General features: G+C 35.7%; 1 protein-coding gene across 2 annotated transcripts in view; it reads right to left on the bottom strand.

The window, feature by feature from the left end:
- LYPLAL1 (lysophospholipase like 1) overlaps window positions 1–25,421 on the bottom strand; it is a 36,440-nt gene extending 11,019 nt beyond the window's left edge. For both annotated transcript variants that reach the window (XM_059146153.1, XM_059146152.1), the window contains exons 1-3: window positions 25,264–25,421; window positions 20,188–20,287; window positions 1,970–2,139 (exon numbers count right to left, since the gene is read on the bottom strand). In XM_059146153.1, the coding sequence (XP_059002136.1) occupies window positions 1,970–2,139; window positions 20,188–20,287; window positions 25,264–25,357 (364 nt within the window). In that variant the 5' untranslated portion in view covers window positions 25,358–25,421. The remainder of the gene's footprint in view (window positions 1–1,969; window positions 2,140–20,187; window positions 20,288–25,263) is intronic.
- Between the last annotated feature and the right edge of the window lie 1,650 nt (window positions 25,422–27,071).

Below are 27,071 nucleotides of genomic sequence, written 5' to 3'. Positions count from 1 at the left end.
TCTTTTTTTCTTTCCCAGCTTTTTATAAAATAAAAATAAAATGTGTAATATTCACAAAATAATGTGTAAATATTTCAATATGGCTTTACCATAAATTTCAAGTTTTATCATTTTATAATGTAATCATCTAAAAAGCTTTCAAAAATAAATATTGTTGTTATAAAGTCAATGGAGTTCTGAGAAAATACTGACTATATTACTGATCGCTTTATAAACAAGACTATTTTCTAATAAAGTTCTCTTGGTACTTCAGAAAATAACTAATAGTTCCATGACATGGTAAAAAGAAAGCAAAATAAATTCCAGATGAATCAAAGAATTACATGTACAAAAAAATCACATTATAGAAAACCAGGAGAAAATTTGAGTATTTACCAAGTTCTAGAGATTTTCTTAAACTGAGACCTTACTTGGAAAAGAAAAATCTTAAGAGCAAAGAATAACAGACAACTAAGAAAAACTTTCCTGTGTAAAAATATAACAAACAAAATTAGAAGGAAAATAACAAAGTAATCACAAATTAATTGCCTTATTTTTAGCAAATTTTTTTTCAAGACAATATTATCAATGAGGATATAATAAGACGGACATTCTAATAGGGGTGGGAGAAGTATCAATACGTACAATTTTTTCGTGAAAGGAATTTGACAACATGTATTAGAAGTCTTATACTGCCTCTCAACTCAATGACTAGTTTAGTACTTCAGTAATTTACAAAGGAAGTTTAATAATTTACCCAAATCTTGTCTATACAGGATCCCAATGTGCTTTTAATGTTATTTAGAATATGACAGAGATAGCTAATTTGCTTTATATTTTCATCACTAAATACAACTTGCTATAAATTGAATAGTTATATTTGAAAATAAAACTCCTTCATCAAAATATGTCCTGTACCATCTACATCCTATCCAACTAATCTCATTTTCCTATGTATTACAGAAATAGAGATTTAAATAGCTTAAGTATTTAGTATTTTATTTTATATTTGTATTTATCATAAAATATTTGTATTTTAATATTTCTTTTACCGAAAAAGTAAAGGGCATTAAGTAGAATAAACAATTTATGTAAAGGTACTTTATATCTCCTTGGAAACAGAAATTGCTGAAGGTATTGTTTTGTTTTGTTTTGTTTTTAAAGATTTTATTATTTATTTGACAGACAGAGATCACAAGTAGGCAGAGAGGCAGGCAGAGAGAGAGGAAGGGAAGCAGGCTCCCTGCTGAGCAGAGAGCCCGATGCGATGCCAGGCTGGATCCCAGGACCCTGGGATCATGACCAGAGCGGAAGGCAGAGGCTTTAACCCACTGAGCCACCCAGGTGCCCCTGCAGGTATGTTTAACAGGAATTTACAAACACCCTACTCCTCTGATAGTAACCCTGAAGAGTTTACTTTTCATGAATTTGATATATATTTTTTTTTAAAGATTTTATTTATTTATTTGTCAGAGAGAGAGTGAGTGAGAGCGAGCACAGGTAGACAGAGTGGAAGGAAGAGTCAGAGGGAGAAGCAGGCTCCCTGTGGAGCAAGGAGCCCGATGTGGGACTCGATCCCAGGACGCTGGGATCATGACCTGAGCCGAAGGCAGCTGCTTAACCAACTGAGCCACCCAGGCGTCCCATGAATTTGATATTTTGACGGCATATGCTACCTTAATCATGGCAATAGTTTAAACATATTTATAAAACTTAAGCTAACTAAAATATTTTGAAAACCAAAATGAATAATCTCTTAATTGAAAATTAAGCATGGAATTCTCAAATTATGTTATTATCAGAAAGAAAACAAAGTTTCATGAGCTGTCGTTTAATATTTTTGAAACCCTTACTATGTAAACTCTATTTGAAACTATAAACAGGTCAAATGATATACAAGTGTCTCTAAATAATATCTCAAGGAAAGTTTAATGTATAAGAATAGAGCAAATTGAAAGAAATTTAAATCTCCAACATTTAGCGGTCTTACCTACTAATATTCTACTCTTCTCGATGCCACTTTTTACTTCATCATCGATCAAATCTGTAAGCACTTGACACATTACATTGATTGACTCAAGGTGTTCTGGGCAGTCATTAGATATTTTAAATCTGTCAAACCATACATTGGAGATTCCTCCTTTCATAGGAGTATATGGCCTGTTTAAAACCAAAACGAACAAAATAAAAAAAGAAGAAAATGAAGGGAAAGGGGATGTTATTAAAATGAATGTTTCAATTTCTAAAACACTGATGCGTTGAATAATTTCAATCTCCTCCAAGTTCTATCAGTTAAAGAGTTCATACTGAAAGCAGCCTCTTGCACACTGAATTAACTTGCCTGTACTTACACAGATCCCATTACCATTTCCTACTGCCGACTCAGAATCCTTCCCTATTCACCCCATCTTTTCGGATTCATAAATTCTCCAGAGAATTTCCACGAAAAAAGGAATTATAGATGTAACATATAATTATAATTATATAATTAATATATATAGGGTGCATGTGTTTTATTTATTTTTTTTTTCCTGCTCGATTTGATCAGGTCTACCTTTTTTTTTTTTAAATTTGTTTTGATTTTTTTAGCCCCTTCACCCTCTTTAATGTAAGATCAATATTTTAGTATTCATAACTAACTGAATAATGTTTAATATCTCAAGAGTGGGAAAAATGATTCACCACGATGTTTTTAAAAGGTGGTTAATTTGTAGCACTTAAGTATGGAAATATGAGTTGATAATTTAAGAGCTTTCTTAATCACATCCAGATCATCCTTAGAATGAGGCCTCAATTTTTTTTCTTAAGAACTTTTTTTTTTTTTTTTTTTTGGTCTTCTTAGGAACCTTCCAATTTTAGCATATGTGCTGCCGAAGCGAGCACTCTTCTTAGGAACCTTCAAATGAGAATTTAATGGGGTACAAATAATCTTTGGAAGCACTCATCAAACAGCTCTTCCATACTGTTTGCATCACTGGGGTCTCAAACTGGGTGCCTTATTAGACTTAGATTTTATGTGATCAGATGCTCTGAACTGGGTGCTCTGTTGAACAAGACTGATCTTACAAGATGCTTTATATCTACGTATGAGGTGAAATGGTTATAGTATCAGTGACTCTTAACCCATTCGTTGTCTGTTCCTACTCTGGAAAGCTCTGATAGTAAGTGTGTGTCTGTGGCAAGGTATTCAAAATGTTCTGTTTTAACCAATTACAATGGGCTTAAGCGTTCCTGTGTTTATACCCTATGTCAGTAAAGGTAAATGAAGGGGAACAAAAACAATCTTAGACTTTCCCATAAGCAAACACAGAAGTACAGCAAGACACAGAAGATAAACATGGAGAACGAAGGTTTTCCAAAGATGAGGGAGAGGAGGGTTCAATCAAAGAAACTGTTTTCCACGTGGCAAAGTGTGTTTTCCCCTTATGTGACAGTGAAAACAGGGTTACGTCCAATGCAAAAAAGACCTAGAAAACACAACCAGTGCTAAAAGCACCTATCATAATTTCAAAGAAATCTAAACCAATGATGACCACAGATGCAGAATACCTCCTGTATTTCCTACTCTGACCAAATCAGAGCTGGATGTATTCTCTCACCATCCAAAGTCAGTGAAATAGGAGTACGAAATGTACAGATAGAAGGGGGAAAAAAGGGCTGAAAAACATCAAGTGAGATCTCAGAGTGCCTCCCTATACATGCTCTAGTGAGAAACATGTTTCCTGGGGAAAGACTAAGTGGAACTTCTGCAAACCCAAAGAGCTAGAAGTAGTCAATTCCTACTTTCTCAACCACTGTTATCAAAGGGGACTCCACAGTCTGTGCAGATCTGCCCTTGAGCAGCATCCACTCTAGGTGACCAAATGGGTGGTACAGGAGAGAGCGGAACTAATTTTTCCATATTGATCATACCACTCCAAAATAAATGGACTTTGTGTGCCTGGAAATCAACAGGATTATATTTGGACAGTTTCTCAGAAAAACTGAAAGCAGAGCTCATCTACAGAGGATCTTGTTTATTTACTAAAATAGAAGAATGTTATCAATATTACTTTGCAGCACCTTTCTAAAATTGGAATGCATATTTGAATATCCCCTATAAAATAGCACATAAAAACAAATTTTCTTCTGGCTTATGAAGATCTACGGTATTTCGCAAAGACGGGACATTCTATGTGTGTGCTGTCGTGATGTTTTCCGGGGAATGTGATTCTGCGCACCACTCCTCTCCATTGCTCCTCTCTTCTCCTACTGCTCCCCCATCCTGCCTTTCACACTAGGGAAGCCATGTTTACCATCTGGAATATATCCTTGCATTTTTTTTTTTTTTTTGCATATACATTAGAACATGCATCTTTATAGGATTTTTTTTTTAGAGCACTATTTCCTTTTCAAAAATGAGATCGCCTATTTGCTTTCCCTTTGTGCATCATGCTTTTCCCCCTTCATGCTAACTTATGGGTGCCCTTCCTGATAGTTTGAACCCATCCTTTTAAATGACTATATAATACCATAAGATAAATATGTTCCACAGTTTCATCAGCCATTCCCCAAATAATGGGCATTTATTTGGTACACAGGTTTGAACCACTAAGAACAGTTATGCGTTAAACATATTTGCATACATGTTTTTATGTACTGGGACTTTGAGTCCTATGAACAGTCCAAGAAACAGGACTACGGGATTGAAAGATATTAATTTTTATCTTAGCAGATGTTTTAAAGTTGTTACCATTAAGACTATAAAAAAATCACTTTTGTGCAAGAAAAGAGAACTCCTTTTGTCCACAGCCCTTAGAGCAATAGGTGCTAACATCCCTTAAAATACTAGCATTTAGGGGTAGCTGGGTGGCTCAGTGGGTTAAAGCCTCTGCCTTTGGCTCGGGTCATGATCCCAGGGTCCTGGGATCGAGCCCCACATCGGGTTCTATGCTCAATGGGGAGCCTGCTTCCTCCTCTCTCTGCCGGCCTCTTTGCCTACTTGTGATCTCTGTCAAATAAATAAATAAAATCTTAAAAAAAAAATACTAGCATTTCAGGGTATCAACTATAGTTTTAAGTCAACTTTCTGGAAGTATAATTTACATACATAAAAGTAAACACTTAACTATATTGGTCCAAGATCTGCCAATATAATCATCTCCACAATGATACGGAATATTACCTTTACTTCACAAAATTCTATCCTGCCCCTTTGCCAGCAATTCCCATGTACTGCCCCAGGCAACCATGGAGTGATTCCTATCACTCCAGATGAGTGTTTCCTGTTCTAGAACTCTACATAAATGGAATTACCTATTTGTATCATTTGTTATTTTTGTCTATTGTGGTTTTGCTTTTCCTATTAGTTTAGGAGAGCACTTGGTCTATAACTGACACTTAAATAGTTGTCATTTGTATTTCAAGTATTTTTTAGCACCATTTTTACATACTGACATTACATATTTACGGTGTCTTTTGAAAAAAAAATCAGATAAAAGACACTGCATTTGATAGAATCTTTCCTTAAAAAGCAATAAAATTTCTAGGTCTCCTGATTTAAGAGGCTCTTCCTAATCCATTCATTTTCACACATGGAGCTCAAAAATTTCTAAGATTTTTGTTTTCATTTTTAGATTAAAGTTGTGAAATTCCCTGGAATTTATTCCATACATGAAGTGTCATAGGGTTCAACTTTTTTCTCCCATATGGATATTCAATTGTGTCCATATTATTACTACTAAAAGGAAAAAAAAAATTCCACATAGGTGAAATTCCATCTTTGCTGTATATTTAATTTCATAGTTCTGAATTATCTAGTTTCTCTCAACCTAGATTCTGTGAAATAATGAAGCCCTGATGCCCAACACATACACTACTTACAATAAATGCACTTCTTTCCAGTGCCTCCAGAATGGTACTCGTTCTATGTTATCCTTGTGGAAATCAAGAAAACAGTAAGTGAAATCACATCCTGAGCTGTGCTTCAGGTGAAGAACTCTGGTTGAGAAAGGTTCTATTTTGTTCTACTGAAGTATTTCTCTATCCTTGTGTTAGGATCATACAGACTGTATTGAAGTAGCTTCAGAGTGTACTGTTAGGTTGAGTAATGTTAGTTTCTTTCTCCCGACCGTCATCAAGACCACTGTCTTTTTTTCAGACTCGTCCTGCCTATTCTTAGGCATTCACTCATTTTTATCTAAGAAATTAACTGCATATTTAAAAATAATTTCGAAAAATTCTCCTTATAAGTCCTTGTGGAGTTTTAACTAATATTGACTAATTTAACTAATAAATAATTAATAAATTAAATAAATAATAATTTAACTAATAATTAACTAATAAATAATTGTCTGGAAATTAACATTTTATGACAAAAAATTGTAAGGAGGAGAGATTTTTGCAGACTGAGCTCTTCCTAAGATCTGCCACATTCTCTTTTGGGGCTTCTCTTGTATTATTTTCCAGGCTTTCAAGGAGTGCAGAGATGATAAAATTCTGCATCAGATTTCTACCAGGACTCCACAGAACCCACTTTCTCCCTCATTCCTGCAGGCCTTCTGACCTCAGAAGCTGCTTGGCTCAAGAGAGGTAAATAAATTGGAATCAGAAGGGGAGAGAACACAGAGAGCATTCAAGCCACCCATCTCCCAGAATCCCTTTCTCAGGATTAACTTTCTTAAAGTACTCTGAAAATGAAAGCAGGTGCTTTCCACTAGTATTAATGTCAGTGTCAGACAAAATGAAATCCGAAAGTACATTCAATTGGTCATTGGAATCACAATGTTCTGAATGAAAACTGAATATATAACACTCACTTTAAAGCCTGAATTAGACTGTTACTCTTTTTAATTATTTCTACTTTCCTCTTGATTTTATTTTGCTATTTCTCTAAGTATTTATTTGTCTGTCTAAACACTTAAGTAAGGATGATATCATAGGCTAAAATCTGAATCATTCTGGGAACTCAGCCATTAATAGAAAAAAATGACACTCACTTAACTTTTTGTCTTTGACAGTGCCTTACTTAATCAGACACTTACGCTCCACAGAGGTGCACTCCCGATGTAAATTTCACGAATATAGGAGTTTTTTGTTCTCTCAATCCTCTAAGAGAATTACATTTTGTTCAAAAGAGATAGTTGGGAAAATTTAATAAGACAAAGAAAATTAGAACTTTTGTGTTAAGAAAATATAATCAAGAATGCAGAATTCTCTTAATACGTTAGAATAACCTTTAAAGAAGGCATAAAAATAAGGCTGTTTTTTAAAACAGCTAAACAAACTGGCCCATATGTTATACTCATTCACCTTTTCCCTCAAATAAATCACTTTATTAGCTAGTATAAAACAGCTCAGACATTACCACAATAAATAAATATGCTTGGCAAAGAACATCTGTGTGGCTCCTAAGTCAATCAATCAATCAAACACACTGGTAAAATATTAAGCTGGAATAAAATGTCCGAAGCTAAAAAACAAAAAAAGAGTTGACATTCAGTTTGATACCAAGTTCTGTTTTGATCTGTGTTCTTTAAAAGTTGTAAAATCAAAAGGTCATTCATAACCTTTACGATAGCATCACATGGCTTCAGTCTTCCTCTGTGTCACTTCATAGAACTTCCCCAGCAATCACCAGGTCCAGGCACATTTCCCTCTTGTTTTCCTTCAAACAGGACGGTCTCGTTATTGATCTAGGGGGTTTGCATCTGATATCCTCTCTATCTGGAATGCTCTGTGCCACACTTCTGCATGGTAGGGCTTGCACGGATTATTTAGGTCTCAGCTCAAATAGGGTAACGGAATATCCTATTTAAGTGTGTGTGTGTGTGTGTGTGTGTGTAGGGGAAATACACTTTAAATTGTTGGTTCAAAGAAGTGTATTCCGTTATCCTATTTACCTGCTGTAACAGAATTTATTACTATTTGAAATGAATATATTAGTTGCTCTTATATTTTCCACTTATCTTTTCCACAGCAATACACTCAGTGCCAAGAAAAAGTATTTGTTGAATGATCAATGTCAATAATCATTTGTGTCACTGGGAGTAATTTGGGACAGCTGGAAATTAGAGAATATCTAATATTGGTCTATTTTGCTCTGATTATCTTTTGACTTTGTATAAAATCCATATTGTGATTTCTAGGAAAAGGTCAAATTTTTCTTTTGTTGCTTAAAAAAATATATTTATAAGTTCTTACACACTAATAGGCATTTAAGTGTGCTCTTTAAAATAAGTACCAAAGAAGTAAAACTATTTCTTCAAAAGAGCTGTTTCTAATAGATTCCTTACCAGTGAAGTGTACTTAAAATACAGATCTACTGGTATCAGGAAAGCGATCTCCCAATATTGTGCTTCAGATAGAACTCAAATTTCAAGTGATAGAGCAAAAATGAATCCATTATTATCTGCACCTAAATCAAAAATACCTAACCCTGTTCTGGAATACATTTAATAAAAAATATAAACATACACTTCACTGGAAAAATAGTAATAAAAAAGTAGAGGAACTATGCAAATCTTATTACTGTTAAATCTTTCAAAACACCAAGAGCAATTTATATCATCATATAAGTTATTAATTGGCTTGTTAAAAAATTGCTATTATTTTTAAAATGGAAATTCTAATAGTAAGTCCAAACCAAGAAAACCTCTAATTACAAATACAACTAAAGTATGCTTTAGAAACAGAAATTTTTATTGAGCACTTCAATTAAATAGTCCAAATTAACAATGAAAAAAATGAGGCAATATTTTCCATTTAAATCAACACGGCAAGTTTATTGCTGACTTTTACTTAATATGCCCCAACTTAGCTGATTAAAAACATCTATTAAATAGGGTTGAGGAAAAGGAATACCTTATAGTCAAATGGCAATTTACAATTTAATCAAAACATACTGACATGCTGTAATAGACTACAACTTGGTAAATATAATAGACTACTGTTCTCCTTTTAAGTTCTTTAAAATATGTATGACTACTGAAAACAAAAATCATAACTGTGTCTTGATAGAGTTTTCAATGTATGTAAATGAAATACATATGACAAGCATAATGGATTGGGGAGGAGATAAAGGAACCTATATGGTTGTATGTTTCCTACATTTCATGTCAAGTAAAAATCTAACTAGGTGAAACGTTTGATATGGATCTTGTAATCCCTAGAACTAGAAGAAAAAAAAATAGATAGGTGAATGGAATATTAACAAAATCCAAATTATCCATAAAGAAGATGGCACAGGGAGAAAGAGGAACAAAAAGCTGTAGACTTCAAACAACATCACTAATTACATTAAATGTAAATGGTCTAAACAAAACACTTAAAAGAAACTAACACATCAGTTAAAGTGAAAAAAACAAAGCTCAGATACATGATGTCTCTAAGAAACCCACTTTAAATATGACATAGATTGGCTAAAAGTAAAAAGATAAAAAAAAAAAAGACATACTATACTACTATTTGTTGTATGTAAGAATGCATTTAATTTTAGTATCTTGTTCTTGCATTCTGCTATCTTCCTAAAGTCACTTATTTCTAGTAGTTATTTAGTAGATTCCTTATTTTCTTTGTGTAAACAGTCATATCATCTGGGAATAATGGCACTGTTACTTTCTCCTCTTCAACGTTATTCTCTTTATTTCATTGTCTAGCCTTATTGCACTTGTCTGAACTTCCATACATTGTTGAACAGAATCAAGGACCTCTTTCTGCCCCAGGATATGGGCTCCCTGCTCAGCAGGGAGTCTGGTTCTCTCTTTGACCCTCACCCCACTTGAGCTGTCTCTCAAATTAAAAAAAAACAAAAAACAAAAAAAACTTTTTTTTTATTTTTTAAAAGATCTCCTTCTGTGTAATCTTTGAGGGGAAGCATTCAATATTTCACCATTAAATATGGTGTTAGTTACAAGTTTCTAGCTATGCACCTTTTATTATGTTGAAGAAATATCACACTTTACCTAATTAGCTGAGTTTGATGAACTAGTTAAATGCTTTTTCTGTATCCTTTGAAATAAACATATTTTTTTAATCTTTTGTTTTGTTAACACAGTGATTACACTGATGGACTTTCAAATGTTAAGCTAACTTTTCATTCCTGGAATAAACCCATCTGGTCATAATGTATTATCCATTTTATATGTAGCTGGATTTGATTTGCTAGTGTTTTGTTAAGGAATTTTACATATATGGTCATGAGGGTATTGATTTGTAATTTTCTTGAATGTATTCGAAATTTGTCATTATCAGGGTTATACTGGTCTCTTAATATGTGTTAGAAAATGCTCCTGTTTCCAGAATTGTGTTAATCCTTACTTCCATGTTCAGTAAAATTTACTAGTGGAATTGGCTGGACATGAAAGTTTCTCATGTGAAGGTTCTGATAATGAATTCAATTTCTTTCATAATAATGTAGGTATTCTGATTTTTATTTTACTTTTATGTCAGTTTTGTCATTTGTGTTTCTCACGGAATTTGTATCTTTTCTCTAATTGTTCAACTTTATTAGCATAGGCTGTTCATGCGAGTTCCCTTTATTGCCTTTAGGATTTGTGTTGATATCCTTTATTTAATTTCGTATTTAGAAATATGTTGTTAATTTCCAAATATTTGGGAGCATTCCAGATATCTTATTGCTGTTGATTTCCAATTTCATTCCATTCTTGTCACAGAAAATATTCTGTACAATATCAGTCTTCTGCTACTCATTGGTACTTATATTACGGTCTTCCTTCGATATACTCTCTTGGTGACTGTCCTACAAGCTTTTTCAGTAGAGTTCTATAAATGTTAATGTTCAAGGTAGTTTTAGTACAATTACTTATCAAATTTTATATCTGCCTAGCTATTCTTTTTCTAAATTGTTCTATTAGATCCTGAAGAATGAGTATTAAAAGCTTCAATTATGATTGTATATTAGTCCACTTCTCTCTTTAGTTCTGACAGTTTTCTTTGCATGTGTTTATAAGCAATATAATTAAGTACATGCCTATGAAGGATTATTGTCTTCCTCCTTACTATTTACTTTTAGCTTACAAATGTTCACTTTTATCTCTGGTAAGACCTTGAAGTATACCTTATTTAATAAAAATACAGTAGGTCAGCTATCCTATGTTTACTGTTTATACAGCATATCTTTTCCTTTCCTTTTGCTTTGTTTTGATTAGTCTTTTTCCAAACTTAAAATTAGTATCTCAAATAATCTCAAGAATTTAATAATAAAGACATTTAGAAAGTTGTTTCCAATAATACATTATATATTAACTGAATTTAAATAAAAGCAAATTTATTTTTTTTTATTTATTTTATTTTTTTTTATTTTTTTTTTAAGATTTTATTTATTTATTTGACAGAGAGAAATCACAAGTAGATGGAGAGGCAGGCAGAGAGAGAGAGAGGGAAGCAGGCTCTCCGCTGAGCAGAGAGCCCGATGCGGGACTCGATCCCAGGACTCTGAGATCATGACCTGAGCCGAAGGCAGCGGCTTAACCCACTGAGCCACCCAGGAGCCCCAAAAGCAAATTTAAAAAATAAAAAGTTTCTCTCGCAAAAATGTTTTTTAAAATTCTACTTTAAATTAACCTTAATTTTCCAAAGTAAGAGCTCTCAAATTTTGATGCAGAGTAACTACACAGGTAGGCAGATGACATCCAAACCTGCTTCAGTTTTCAGAGGTAGGAAGGAAATTCTGTAATTTTTAAAATATAACTATGCTGGTATACTTGAGTACAAAAGATTGGTAGACACTATAATCTACTTACATTAGAAGTGGTGCTCCTTAAATTGCAAATTATGAGCTCCATCTCATACCTGGTCAGTCAGAATCTAGGAGATTGTAACCTAAAAAATCCAGATTTTAATAATATCCCAGATAATTCTTTCTGGGAACAGTATATTTTAAAAACAATTATCTTCCAGTTTAAAATTTCAATTTCCCATTAACTGTAAAGCTTAAAAAAAAAAAAAAATCCTTCCAATTGGATACTGACTCATGAACATTGGGGCCAGTATGCTAAGTTTAAAATGCCCCAAATAAAACACATAGCATGTTCAATATTCTCATAGATTCCTACCTTAACATCACACCGCCTTCTCCTTTTCCCAGATTTTTTTTTTTTATTTTTTTTAATTTTTTTTTTTTAAAGATTTTATTTATTTATTTGACAGAGAGAAATCACAAGTAGACGGAGAGGCAGGCAGAGAGAGAGGAAGGGAAGCAGACTCCCTGCTGAGCAGAGAGCCCGATGCGGGACTCGATCCCAGGACCCTGAGATCATGACCTGAGCCGAAGGCAGCGGCTTAACCCACTGAGCCACCCAGGCGCCCATTTTTCCCAGATTTTCAATTTTTCCCAGCCTATGCTGTGTGAATCTCTCTTGAATTGAATGCTTGTGTTACATTTCCACCACAGTGACCTAGTTCAGACTTTTATGATTGCTACAGCAGTGGATCTCACCTCTGGCTGCATACAAGAATCAGAAATGAAGCTTTTAAAAATCTTTCTGCCTTGGCTACATCTCAAGCCAATTAAATCAAACTCTCTGGGGGTAACAACCAGATGGAATCGCAGATAAAAAACAGGACACCAGTTAAATTTTAATTTCAGATAAACAATAAATACTTTTTATTTTATAAAAAATATACTATTTTTTATATTTATATTTTATATTTATATTTATACTATTATAGTAAGTATGTCCAGATATTATTTCTTTATTTGCTAAATAAAGCTGGCAACCCTATACTCTAGCATCTGTAATACTTCAATCACTGAAATGTATGTACATGATCAGCAACCCATATATATATAACCCATTGTGAGTCGGAGTTTAACAATTCTGAAAGCTACTGCCTTAGAAGGGTCAGCAAACTTTTCCTGGAAAAACCAGAGTAAATATTTTAGGCTCTGTGAACCATACAGTCTCTTTGGTGACTACTGAAATCCCTTTTGTAGCACAAAAGCAACCACAGATAATATGCAAATGAGAGAGTGTGGTTGTATTCCAGTAAAACTTTATTTATAAGAATAGGTGATTGGCCATATTTAACCCACAGGCTGTAGTTTGCTGACCCTATTCTAGACTATCAGATCATTTCAGATTTCCATTTTGTTATTTAATATATTCATTATTTTTCTCAGCTTTACAACTGCTAGCCCAAATATTCCTTGAAAATACAACCCACACACATAGGCTTGGAAAATTTCTTCAAGGATTATCAGCAATTAATTCTTTGGATAATATTTCTACATCCTGTCCACAAGGATATCACAGATTACTATTAATAACTAACATTTATTTGATACTTATTTTATGTCAGACATCATGCTAAGGATTTACACATATATTCAGTAACATCACATATTCTCAGGACAACTCTTTGAGGTGGATACAATTATTAGTTCCATTTTGCACTTCAAGAAAATGGGACACCAGTAAGGGTAAAATACCTTGCTCTCAGGATCTTATAGCACTTGAGAGAAATCCAGATGGAAGCCAGAGCCTGCTTAATCCAATCATATTTTTAACCACTGTACCATGATAATTCTATGTATCTTCAACAGTCTACTGAATGATATTATATCTCGAATATTTCCCTTACCTATTGGTCTAACACTGTGGCAAAAATGAGGAGTATTACAGTACTGGTTCTTACTTACAGTGCATAAAATCTGAAGGGACCTAAAATTCAAAAAGTTAATGACTAAAGGATTTTGGATATCTAGTCCGAATTGTTCATTTTAGACATGTGAAAATTAAGATCCAGAACTGATAAATTTTTCATTAACAGCCTTCACAATTTTATTTAAAGTAAGAATTAGATGACATATTTCTAAAAGTCTTCACTTTTCCTCCTTAACTGAAGTACTCTCCAAGACTCGACATTGTATAGCATGTATCAGATTGCTGATTCAAAGTAATCAGAAGAATCACAAGTGATTCATTGCTCGTATCAACTATATTGTCACTCTGGATATGTATCACATAACTTTTGCTAATATATAAAAAATATATATTTTATATATATAATATATTATATATAAATATATTTATATATCTATATATAAATATATAAAATATATTTATATATTTTATATATTTATCTATATATAAATATATAAAATACTTAAATATAAATGGATATAAATATATAAAATACTTAAATATAAATGGAATGAAATGAATAAAATATAAATGTAACTATACATATTTATAAACCTTATATCCATTCACTAAGCTTAGAAATAATCAACAAATTAGTACTCTGTTCCTGTTTTAATACTTCTATGTATTTTTCTTCTCAGTCTGTTATATCTTAGAGGTTGTCAAATTATAAAGTAGATATCATTGTAAAAGCAGCAATTTTGTGATTAAGAAAAAATACTTAAAGAATTTTGAGTGTACAAAGAAAAAAATCACATATCTATCTATATATATTTTTACCTAAATACATCAGTAAACTGCTAAGCTGAATTAGTGATACTGAAAGCAGTTTATTTGATAACTGATAGATAACCCTTAGAAAGCCTCAGCAATAAAATTAGAAACTGTTTTTAAAATAAATTAATGCTACTAAGTGTTTGGTGAAATGGGTATCCTGATACACTACTGGTAATAATGCAAACTATCCATTCTTGGAAAACAATTTAGAAGAGTTAATCCCCTAGAAAAAAAGAAACTGACTGTAAGTCCTCTGAGTACTTTCTAGGAATTTTTCCTGAAGGAAAATCAGAAATAGGATAAACAGACATACATAGTGGTAAACTGAGGATAAAAACTAAAACAGTCTACGACAGAATAAATTTTAAAGAATATTCTGTAGCTATTAAACAGTTTTCTGTATTTCAATACAAAATCATCATAGGAAGAAATCATCAAATACAGCATTAGGTGAAAAAAAGGAAGAATTTATAATTGTATGTTTAGTATGAACTCACATTTGCAAAACTAAATAAGCCAGACATTACAGATATTAAAGAGAGGATGAGAGTCTTAACAGTAGCCATGTACTTTTTATAATACTTGTGGTTTACTCAAGTTTTTACTTTTAGTTAGGAAAATGTAAAAGGTTTCCAAAATGTTGTTCCTCTAGGATAAATTTTTATTAACTATATTTATATAAAATCACCACTAACAGTTCTAAAACCTGAGGGCATTAGGGCTGGACTGATTGAATAGCCTGGAAAAGGAATACCGAAAAGAGGCCAGATGGTGAACAGGAGTCATAATACCTACCCACCAACATAATTTAATGGGAAAAAAAAAACTAAGAAACGACCATCTGTGGGACAGAAAATTAGGCCTAAAAATATGAAAACCCTTAAAATGTATTACATTTAATTCACAATGAAATTAAGGAAACATCGTCACCAATTTCAATAGGACAAGAGAATAAAATATTATTGAACGGTAAACACTATCTAGTGTCTTTACTCCTTCAATGCTGCTAACGCTCCTGTATTTAAGTAAAAAATAATCTGGAAATACATTAAAACAGCAAGGAAATAGCATATGCCAAAAGTACAATGAGATGTAAGATGAACTAAAACTGAAAAATCCTCAGTCACCAAAGATATGGTTCAAATTTGAAAATGAAAATAGTTTAAATCTTGTAATTTTAAATTACATATTAAATACAGTTTCTAATTGCTCTGAGAGTCTGAAACATCTGGAAGCAAGACTTGCTGATTTCTGCACTATTCATAGGACAAAAGAAAAATGATTTCACAGTAATGTTGAATTAGATTTTCTAATATAATAAAATACTGAACCAGTTCTTGCTTGTTATACTTGCCTGTTGTAAGATCCCTCCTGACATTTGGAAGATCATAAAATCGAAAGGTCTAGAGCCATTGGTAATCCTTGATCAGTACCATTTGATTTCCAATGTGTGAAAGGACCAAAGAAATACAGCAGAGCTACAGAATGTACAACTTACTAAATATCTGACACAAAATAACTTTGCTAGGTCGATTGAGGGTTCTGGTATTTACGTTTGAAAACAATAAACATTTACAAACTCACTTGATTTGTATATTGACAGCAAATTAACTGGCATTACTATCCTTATTCATATGTGTTTCATTAGGGGCGCCTGGGTGGCTCAGTGGGTTAAATCTCTGCCTTCGGCTCAGGCCCTGATCTCAGGGTCCTGGGATCGAGCCCCGCATCGGGCTCTCTGCTCAGCTGGGAGCCTGCTTCCCCCTCTCTCTCTGCCTGCCTCTCTGCCTACTTGTGATCTCTGTCAAATAAATAAATAAAAATCTTTAAAATTAAAAAAAAAAAAAAGTCATATGTGTTCCATTTCACTCTCTTATTTGATGCCTCTAATCAAGGATAGAGGTCTGAGATGTAATATTCCATGATGCAGATCTATAGATCTTACTTATAGTAAAAACATATATATACACTCTTTCTGAAAATTTTTGAAAAGTTCTTGAATTCCTGAATGGGAAACTGCAAAGTTTATTCAATTGTGAGGTTTTTATTTCTTCATTTTAGGAATCTTAGAGCCAGTGAAAACAGGGAAGCAAAGCTTCACAATCCCATGCTCTCAAGAGTAAATTCTGAAGGCAAGTGGAATTTTGTATTTAATGTTTCTGACCTCAAGTAATTAAATCTAAAAATAAAGAAAGCCTAGTACATAAAGACCTGTTCTTTGGTGCAATCTCAACTTCTTTTTGTATTGATTCGAAGACAATGATGCCATTCATACTTTAATTACCTCAGATATTTGTTTTTCTAAAATATAAACAGCTGACCACACTGCAACCTCCCCCCCACATCCGCCCCTAATGGAGAACCAAGATACTAATCACCTGGTACGTGCAGGAATAGATGTGTAATTTATTTATTTTTTATTTTTTAAGGTTTACTTATTTATTTGACAGACAGAGATTACAAGTAGGCAGAGAGAGAGGGGGAAGCAGGCTCCCTGCTGAGCAGAGAACCTGATGCAGGGCTCGATCCCAGGACCCTGGGATCATGACCGGAGCTGAAGGCAGAGGCTTCAACCCACTGAGCCACCCAGGCGCCCCTAGATGTGTAATTTAAAGCAGGGTTTCTCAGCCTGGGCACCACTGTGATTTGGGGCTGGAGAACTGTCTGTTGTGGGGGCTGTCCCATGCGGTATAGGACATTTAGCGTCATTTAGCCGGTAGATGCCCGGAGCCTGTCAGGCTGCCTCTCCTGCCAGCCGTGACAACCAAAATGTCTCTGAAACACAGCAGATGTGCAAATGTTCTGAGGGAGAATCATCCTTGCTTGAGAACTACAATTTAAATCATCTCATCATTTAAAAAAAAGGAAATCTTACAAGTTCAAGCACTATTTGATCTAGGAGAATCTCCCTCACACATTATAAATGTATGGGACCTCCTTTTTTTAAAAGTCTGAAATTACATTGCCCAAAATGGTAACTCCTAGTCACATGGAGCTATAAAGCATTGCAACCTGTAGCTAGTTTAACCAGTTACTGAACTTTTACTTTTATATTATGTGATTTTTTAATTGAAGTATAAGTAACATACAGTGTTCTATTAGTTTCAGGTATACAACATGCTTCAACAATTCAGAGCTCACCCGATATATGTAGTCGCCACCTGTCAAATGTTATCACATTACTGACTATATTCCCTATTCATCTCTGTGACTTATTTATTTTATAATTGGAAATTTGTACCTCTTAATCCCATTTACCTGCTTCACCTATCCCCCACCCACTTCCCCTCTGGCAACCATCAGTTTGTTCTCTGTATTTAATAATCTGTTTTGGGGGGTGCCTGGGTGGCTCAGTCATTTGGGTGTCTGCCTTTGGCTTAGGCCATGATCCTGGGATGGAGCCCTGCTGCGGGCTCCCTGCTCAGCGGGGAGCCTGCTTCTCCCTTCCTCCCCACTTGTGCTCTCTCTCGCTATCTCTGTCTCTCTCTCTCAAATAAGTTAAAAAAATCTTAAAAAAAAAAAAAAAAAAGAATGTTTTTTGGTTTGTTTCTTTGTTTGCTGGTTTTATTATATTCCATATATAAGTGAGATCACGTGGTATTTGTCTTTCTCTGACTTATTTCACTTAGCATAATACCTCTAGTTCCATCCATCTTGTTGCAAATGGCAAGATTTCATTCTTTTTTATGGCCGAGTAATATTCCAGTGTGTGCGAGTATACACACATACACGCACCACATCTTTATCTGTTCATTTATTGATGGCACGTGGGTTGCTTCCATATCTTGGCTACTGTAAATAATGCTGCAATAATAAACACAGGAGTGCATCTATCTTTTCAAATTAAGAGTTTCTGCTTTCTTTAAGAAGTAATTATTTATTTAATATAAATTTAATTGCTCGACCAGCATCCAAATGGAGAAGTGTTGCAAAGGTAAAATATATACCAGATTTCAAAGATTTAGAATGAATAAAAGAATGTAATTTATCACTTTAATAATTTTATATTGACTACATGTTGAAATGAAAATATTTGGGATATAATTGGTTAAGTAACACATATTTTAAAATGAATTTACTTGTTAGTTTTTCCTTTTTTTAATGCAGTGTCAGAACACTTAACTTTACATGTTAGCTCATATTACATTGCATTGGTACGCATGGTCCAAAATGTTTCATGGTCTGTTCAAATACATACTGATGATGAAAATATATAATACCCCAAAGTTACCATGAATTCAGTAAAATATTTCAGTGTTTTTATATTTTACTTAAACACAACAGCACCCATAGATGATACTGAGTATCCATGGAGATTTTTGGATTCTCAGAAATATTTTGGACCTAAAGTTTGAAATCCACTGGTCTGGAACACATATCAATACTGCTGATAATATAAAATTCATAAGCTGAAAGCATTAATTCTAGAATCTGTTTCCAATGATCTTCCATTCAATTTAGACAATTATGTTTATATTCAGGCTGAAATGAACTTCTCTCTCCCATCTCCATAGGAATACCACTGTCCTTCTCCTTCCAAACTTCACTAAAATGAATAGCGAATGACAAGCTCTTTTGACATTTCAAAGGCATTCAACTGAAACAATACCCCTTGGTCAGTAGGTCTTTTATTTGCACCACCAAACTACTAAACTCCTTTAAAATTATATTAACTTTTTTTAAAATCTTAAATTTTATGACATTATTTTATTTATTGTTCTACCTCTTTCAATTCTATCAACTAAGTAAGTAAAATCTTAATTGCACATTAAAAAGGTCCTTGAAGGGGCGCCTGGGTGGCTCAGTGGGTTAAAGCCTCTGCCTTTGGCTCAGGTCATGATCCCAGGGTCCTGGGATTGATCCCCGCATCGGGCTCTCTGCTCAGCAGGGAGCCTGCTTCCTCCTTTCTCTCTGCTTACTTGTGATCTCTGTCTGTCAAATAAATAAATAAAATCTTTAAAAAAAAAAAAAAAAAAAAGGTCCTTGAAGTTCTGGTTCTGATTCTCCTTAACACTAAGTTAACAGAAAAATAAGAACAAAATGCTTGTGTATAAGCACACAGAATAATTAATAAGGATAAATCAAGAACAGATAATGGGAAATCAGAGGGGGATGCAGAACTCAGTATATAATTTTGGTTACCCAAAAAAGGATTTGCAAACCCCAGTTTAAAGTATGTGCTCAGGATAAAAGCCTATGCAGATGCTAACTTAATAACTATAAAAAGCAGTATGACTTCAAAACTATACCAATCTCATGACTGTGCATTTTATTAAACACATTTATGGGTTATATAATCTAAATATTTATTAAGCAGTCAATTCCATATTCCTATTATGGCTTACAGATTCAAAAAACTTAACATTGTTTTTAAATCTTTTTAAGTGTAGAAAGAATGCCCCAAAACCCTTTGCCTGAAATTATGAACTCTAGCATAACTAAATTATTAGAAAGCTTATACTTGTTGGGAGCTATTAGTTTCTTTTTGGGGTAAACAAAGGGAAAAAAAGAGAATTTGAAAGATGAGCAATGTGCAGGGCCAGAGTGCTTAGGACAAAGTTTCAGAGCTTCAGGGAATGTTTTACAAAGAGGAAAGAAATGACTTGTCTCACAAAACTTGGCCCCACTGTGGAACTGGGGAGAAAAAAAAAAGTTCTAGAAAAAAAGGTACCGCAATTCAAAATACTTTAAATACAGAATGAAGTCTCAAGAACATTTAGCTGTTGTATCTGTTTATATACATTCTATGCCACAGTTATGCTGAGCAGTGAGAGAAATTACTACATACCTGGGAGGGGCTGTTGGATAAATAATTTTTATGTGTTGGAATGTTAACTCTTGATTTAAAACCTGCTGGATCCATTTTCTCAATCTTTGTCCAGAATCACCTGATGGATCACAAAATATCGATTAAGAAAAAACATTTTGACAACACAGTGTATTTAAAAGCATTCTATAACTTTCATATCACACAGAGGCTGGAACACGGAATACAAAAAAATCTCCATATGTAAAAATAACTCCACAGAAGCCAGTTTATCAACATGAATTAATTGATCAGGCATTAATAACTAAAAATTATTTAGAAAGTTTTACTCCTAACTTCACCACTGATCACTTTAAAGACCTTGTTCAAGTTTGAGTTTCAAGTTTCCTTGTTTGTTTAAATGGTAAAACAGGCACAAATAGAGGAAGTAAATTATTTTCCTAAAAAAATTCTGTGTCTGATTTTAAACACTGTCATTTCTTATCTTACCTGTAAAAATAGTAAATTTCTGAAGCAAATATAAACTTTTGTAGATGGAAAGATCTAAAACAATTTTCCTGGTTAAAATAACAAGATCTTTCAAAAGGGGTATTTAGCAAACTTTATTTTTAACTTGAAGAAATCTAAATTTAATTTTGATAACACATTTATGTGATGTAAAATAACAATTATACATCCCAAGGCTAAAAAATAACCAAAATCCATGCAAGAATTAATGTCTGGATATTTCCATTAAAAAATGGAAGGAAATTAGGTCCATGTTATATAGTCCTGAAGAGAAAATTTTAAAGGTAATAACTTTTCATTTTTTTGGATCAGCTCATTAGACATCAACTCAGAGTCTATCTACTGAATACCTGTCACTGAGTCAGGCACTGTGCTCACTGTTAGAGAGGCGGTGATGGCAAGGAAGAAAGAGTCCCTCCTCTCACGGAGGACACAGTTTACTGTGAGAAACACACACAAGTCAACCAATCACACATGAACATGAGAGACAAACAGAACCACTGCGAAGATGAGACACTGGGTGCTGCCATGTTTTACTACATTCAGAACTGACCCAGCTAAGGAGTTCGGGGATAACATCAGAAGATCAGCTCTGCAAAGCAAAGTTCAGTTTGTATTTTAGCCACTGAGTTAGTTGTTTATTTAATGCGTAGATCACACATGACACAAACTGACCCAGTTTTCAAGACCTACCGGATGGTGAAAAGTTGAGGCAAACGAGAAAAGACCATTTTGGACAGAATATGGCAAACGCTAAGATCCTTTCCAGGATGGAGGAGGAGGACATCTAAGACTGAGGGCAAGAGCAGTGAGCACAAGACGAGGCTGGAGAAACAGTAGGGAAGTGGCAAATCCTAACAGCAGGAAGTTACTTTTTGGCAGAAAGGTGGCTGTCTTCTAAGGGTCACTCTGGCAACTGTGTGATGACAGAAGGGACAAAAGTAGGTGTGGGGAGATCAGTTAGGAGGTGACTGTCCAGAGGACATGCTTCAGTTAGGGGTCTAGCAATGGCATGCACGGGAATAGGTGCAAGGATCCTTAGGGGAGAAAATAAATGGGTATTGGTAATAGATTGGTTATAAGGGCAATAGTGGATGACAGCGAGGTGTCTGGCCAGGATAACTGAATGAACAATGCAACTACACACGGAGACAGGAAACACATGGATCAGCAGGTCTACACTCGCTACCCTGCCTACAAGGTCCTCTACCTGGGGTTGAGCAAACTATAGCCAGCTGGAAGGCAAAAGCCCAAAGCCGTACGCTATGAATGGTGTTTACATTTTTAAACAGTTGCTAAAAAAATAAAGAAAAAGGAAAAAAAGGAAGGGAGGCAGAAAAGAAAAATGTGGAAGAAACCATATCTGGTTCGCAAAATCTGAAACGGTTGCTACCTGACCCTTTACAGGAAGTTTGCTGACCCCTGCCTCCTATCACCTGCGCCAGGATCCTCTGGATATCCTGGCCTACTCCTCTCCCACCAGGGAAAACGCCTGAATTGTTGTTCCCGTGAATGTCAGGGAACCTGCCTCAGGGCCTCCGTCCTGCCTTCTCCCTTGTCTGCAACAGTCTAACCCAACACCCACATGATTCACTCACTCAGGTCTAGCTGCTGAAGTACCACCTTCAGAGTGAGGCCTACTCTGACCACCTTAGCTAAACTATCACCCCCAATACCTCCCCTCCTCCATCCCCCTTGTCTTGCTTTCTCTTTTTTCCACAGAACTCACAACTATCCACTATACAGTATTTCCTCCAATGGAATGTAAGGTCCACAAGAGCCAGAACTTTTCGTTTGTTTCGTTCATTAATATATGCCTGGAGCCTGGAACAATGCACTGCACAGGGGCCATATAATAGATATTTCCTGAATGAATGGATTAATAAATGAACGACTATGAGGCAGTTGGATAAACATGTCCAGAACTCAAAGGAAAATTAAAATAGAGACACAAATGTATGTTACTATATAGAGGAAAACATAGAATCCTAGGCCATACGTGCACATTAGCCTGCAGAGAAAAATGCAAAATGAAAAGAGACCACAGAACCAAATTCTGAGAAGCCCCAACATTAACAGACAGAACAGGATGAGACTGGAAAATCAATTATATGGAGAAAACAGGTTAGTAAGTACCAAGAAAGTCTTTCAAGAACATCGAATGTTGCAGATGGTTCAAATAAGAAGATGACTGAAAAATGTTCCCCACATTTAGCAACACAGTGGATACTAGTAAAGTTACTAGTAACTTCACTAAGCGCCAACTCAGTTCGCTTTGATTTACTGCATGAGGAAAAAGCAAGATATGCATAATTTGGGTCTGTGTGAACCTTATAGCGCAGTTTGGGAATTACGAATTAATTCTGGGAATTACAAATAATGGATACCATTAAAAGAAGTGCCGTAATGTTCCAAAGGAACATACAACAGAGTGAATTAATCTAAGCTGGGAAGCTGAACGAAGCTAATTAAACTATTACTTGCTTTTATCATTCTGAAAGAAGGTACCTGTTTGGTATTTTAGGTGTAGGAATGGCTCAAATTAAGTTGGCTATGCATTACTCACATTCCCATACCTTCTTCTATGACTATCATAGCCTAGGAGAGAACTTCAGCCTTTTAGGATGAAAAAACAACAAAAAAAGCAACAAAAAAAAAACTGCCTCTGAATATACTTTTCCAACCTTGAAAAGCAAAACTTAATGCTACAAAGTAACACCCACTCATCCATTCATAAGGCCCACTTTTTAAAAAAGCCTGCACTTTATTCTAAGAGCATGTAACAACTATTAAAACGGGTTGCCTGTATTTAGATTAAGCAGAACCCAAACACCTATAATATAACCACATATAGTAAGTCTAACGTAAAATTATACTCCTCGTATAGATTTTAATTTACTACAATGGAGCTCTAACTATGTAGAAATTGCATTTCATTTGCATAATTAGCAGAAGAATTCTTTGGATAAACTCTGTTCCAAAGTATAAAAGGAAAAATATATATTTAGGGTTTACAATTTATAAAAATGTAAGTAATTTGAAATTGAAGAGTAAAGATGGTACTTTAAGCAAAGTGGCCCACGGGAAAAAAGAAAAGTCTAGGAGTATTTCCTAACAATATTACAAAACACTTATTTATTACAAAGGCTACAGTATCTGGGAATTTCTGGATGCTTATAAATGAACCCCCATGGAGCCCCAAATAGTACCAGGAACAGTCTCTTAGTTATAAGGCTTTGGTGTCCTCCTAGACACCTTACTTCACCATTCTAAATATATTTCATTAGCGAAGTCCTTCCCGTTAAACATCTTTGACCCATTTCTTGCCTATTTCCAAAATGAAACAGCCTAGCTCAGAGTTTTTCCACCTTACCCTTCCGGAGTCAGGGAGATCTGGGTGCGAATCCTAACTCCACTACCACTCACGGCAACAGCCAAGTGACCTTGAGCAAGCTGTTCAACTTATCAGGGCTAACTGCCCATTTCCAGGTCTCCACCTTGTACCTTTCCAATCTCCTCCACTATCCAACTACAAGTCTCAGCTCAAAGTCCATGTTCTTAAGTCAAATCGGTAAAATCTCAGCTCTTCATCTTCCAAATGCCTTAATATGCCTAACCACAGTTTTTTTCCTTACAATTCTCTTGGCAGTAAATCATGTACCATCTTGTGATCTCCCATCCACTGCTGACTCAAACTAATTGAATTGTTTTTGTTTTTAACTTTAGGTAGGCGCTCTGAGGACACCGGCTGCATCTCATTTCTTTAAAAAAATATTTCCCAAGAACTTACCCTAGGCCAAGCACTAGGGATGCAGAGATTAAAATAAGGGTCCTTCCTCTTGAGGAAGGGAAAGTGAAGGGGGAAAGACAGGCTTAAGTCATTACAGAGGAGTGTAAGGAAAGCTATACAGAATGCAGCACACACACCACTAAGGGCGGGCAGGGGAAGGAAGGTGTCTGCCCTGGGGACTGAGAGTGGACTCTGTGCTAGTATCTCGGGGGCTTCAGGACAGGAACGGGAAAGAGAAAGAAGAAGGAAGGAGTAGCAAGAAAGAGAGGAAAGGGAGACAGTACTCCAGGCCTGGCACAGCGCCTCGCGGAAAGGACATAAATATTAAGTTAACTGTCTCAACTGTCCACAGTGGTACGAGAGACTGGAAAAATAAAGTGGCAAATTATCTAAGGCGGTTGAAAATCCCGATCACTAACAGCTGACGCTGGAAAGTACTAAATCCTTGGTGTCTAGTAGACAACTTACCTTACTAACTTGCTTCTTAAACTCGAGGGAGAACAGGGAGGGGGAGGGGCGGTAGCAAGGGTTGCAAATGGAGAGAGTGTTGCGGATGGAGGGATGGCCCAGTGGTGGGACGCAAGGGCCATCAGGGAGCACGATGGGCCCATGATCGAAAAAGGGAATACACGGTGAAGGCCCGGTGTCCGCAGCCGCGGGGTGAGCGAGGCGAGGGTCGCCCTCCCCGAGTCCACGGAGCCCTATCGAGGCCCAGCGACTCCTCCATTAGGGCAACACTAGGGGACCCCAGGGGAGGACGATTCCCAAGCAGAAAACTAGGATGTAAAACTGTAATCCACCTGAGCCGTGCAGGAAGATCAGAGAGGCGCTGTGCCTCCCAGCCGGCGACACGATGCAACGCTGCAACCGCACTGAGCCCGACACAGACGCCATCGCGGGGGCCCGAGGAGTTTCGTGGGCCCCGCCCCTCCGCCGCCCCGCGGGCCCCGCCCCTCCGCCGCCCCGCGGGCCCCCCCCCTCCGCCGCCCCGCGGGCCCCGCCCCTCCGCCGCCCCGCGGGCCCCGCCCCTCCGCCGTCCCGCGGGCCCGCGCACGTCGGCACGCAGGGGGCGCGCCTGGAGACGCGCATGCGCGACGGGGCTGGTACGGTCCTGCCTTTGGGTCAGGTCTGAGCTATTTCTTGCTTCCCTGAGAGTCTGGTTTTGCAGAGGGTTGTTTTGTGCAGGTGACAGCTTCGATAAGGCTAGTGGGTACATTTATTTGCTGCAGGATTTTTAACTGCCACCGTGAAATTCAGGATTGCCTTTTTATTTGGAGAAATATTGGTGTTATGTTCACAGTTTAACAGATAAAATCCTTCCACTTCGGACCTTGAACAGGATGTTTGTAGCTTTTTATATGCAAAATAAGACTATATAATATAACTATATTATGTGACTATATAGTAACTGTAGTTTTAAAAAATAGTTTTAGAAAATAGTTTACACAGCAAATCTAAGGAGGTACCGTTTCACACCCATTAAGTTGATTGTTATTAGAAAAACAAAATAAATGTTGGTGATGATGTGGAGAAATTGGAACCCCTGTGCATTGCTGATGGGAATGAAAAATAGGGCAGCAGCTGTGGAAACAGCTTAGTTGTTCCTCAGAAAGTCAGATGATTACCATATGATTTAGCAGTTCTACTTTCAGTTATGTATGAAGAAATGAAAGCAGGAACTCGGACAGACATTTGTAACGGCAGTGTTCACTATTCACAAGAGCCAAAAGGTAGAAGCAGCCCAACCAGCCACCAATGGGTGGATGGAAAACAAATGTAAACACGTACAATGGAGTATTATTCAGCCTCAAAAAGGAATGAAATGCTGATACATTTCATACACAGATGAACCTTGAAAACAGTATGCCAAGTGGAATAAACCAGACACAGAAGGATAGATATTGTATGATTCCACTTACATGAGATACGTAGGATAGACATATTCCTAAAGACGGAGAGTAAAGTTAGCAATTATCAAAAGTAAACGAAGGGGAAATGAGATGTTTCGCGGGCATAGGGTTTCTGTTTGGGGTAACAAAAAATTTCTGGAAATAGTGATGTTGATTGTACAACATTGCGAATGTACTTAGTGTTACTGAACTCTACACTAGAAACTCGTTAAAATGGTACATTTTATGTTATGCAAAATTTATCACAATTTTTAAACTACCAAAAATGAATGGAATTACCTTCTACATAAAGACCTCACCATAGACATCTTTTAATGGGAAGGACTGTAGACCCAGGAGATGGCTCTTTCCTCATGTAAAATTTATCAGACAACCAAGGAGAAGTTTAAGTGCCATTAAACACCAGTCTTCTGTTCATTGTAGTATGCATCATGTTTAAGCAATTCCAACTTATCTTTTCTTTGTTGATGGTACTCACCCTACTCCCAAGTGACTAAGTTGCTTAACATCATGGCTCAGTTGCCAAGATAAGGTCTATTCTATCACAGTGTTGGACCAATGCTGTCTATGGGAATGGTCCTACACCCTGTTAGTTCACCAGATCCAAAAAGAGCTCTGAGTCATTTCACTAAAGCCTCTAGATCTTCAGCTGAGAGTGCTGACAATGAAGTCATTCTAGAGGACAGACTGGGGAGGAC

This window comes from Mustela lutreola, chromosome 14 (assembly GCF_030435805.1).
Source record: "Mustela lutreola isolate mMusLut2 chromosome 14, mMusLut2.pri, whole genome shotgun sequence".
NCBI lineage: Eukaryota > Metazoa > Chordata > Mammalia > Carnivora > Mustelidae > Mustela > Mustela lutreola.
Note: the sequence above shows the minus strand (reverse complement) of the source record. Positions and strands in the feature narration are given on the sequence as shown.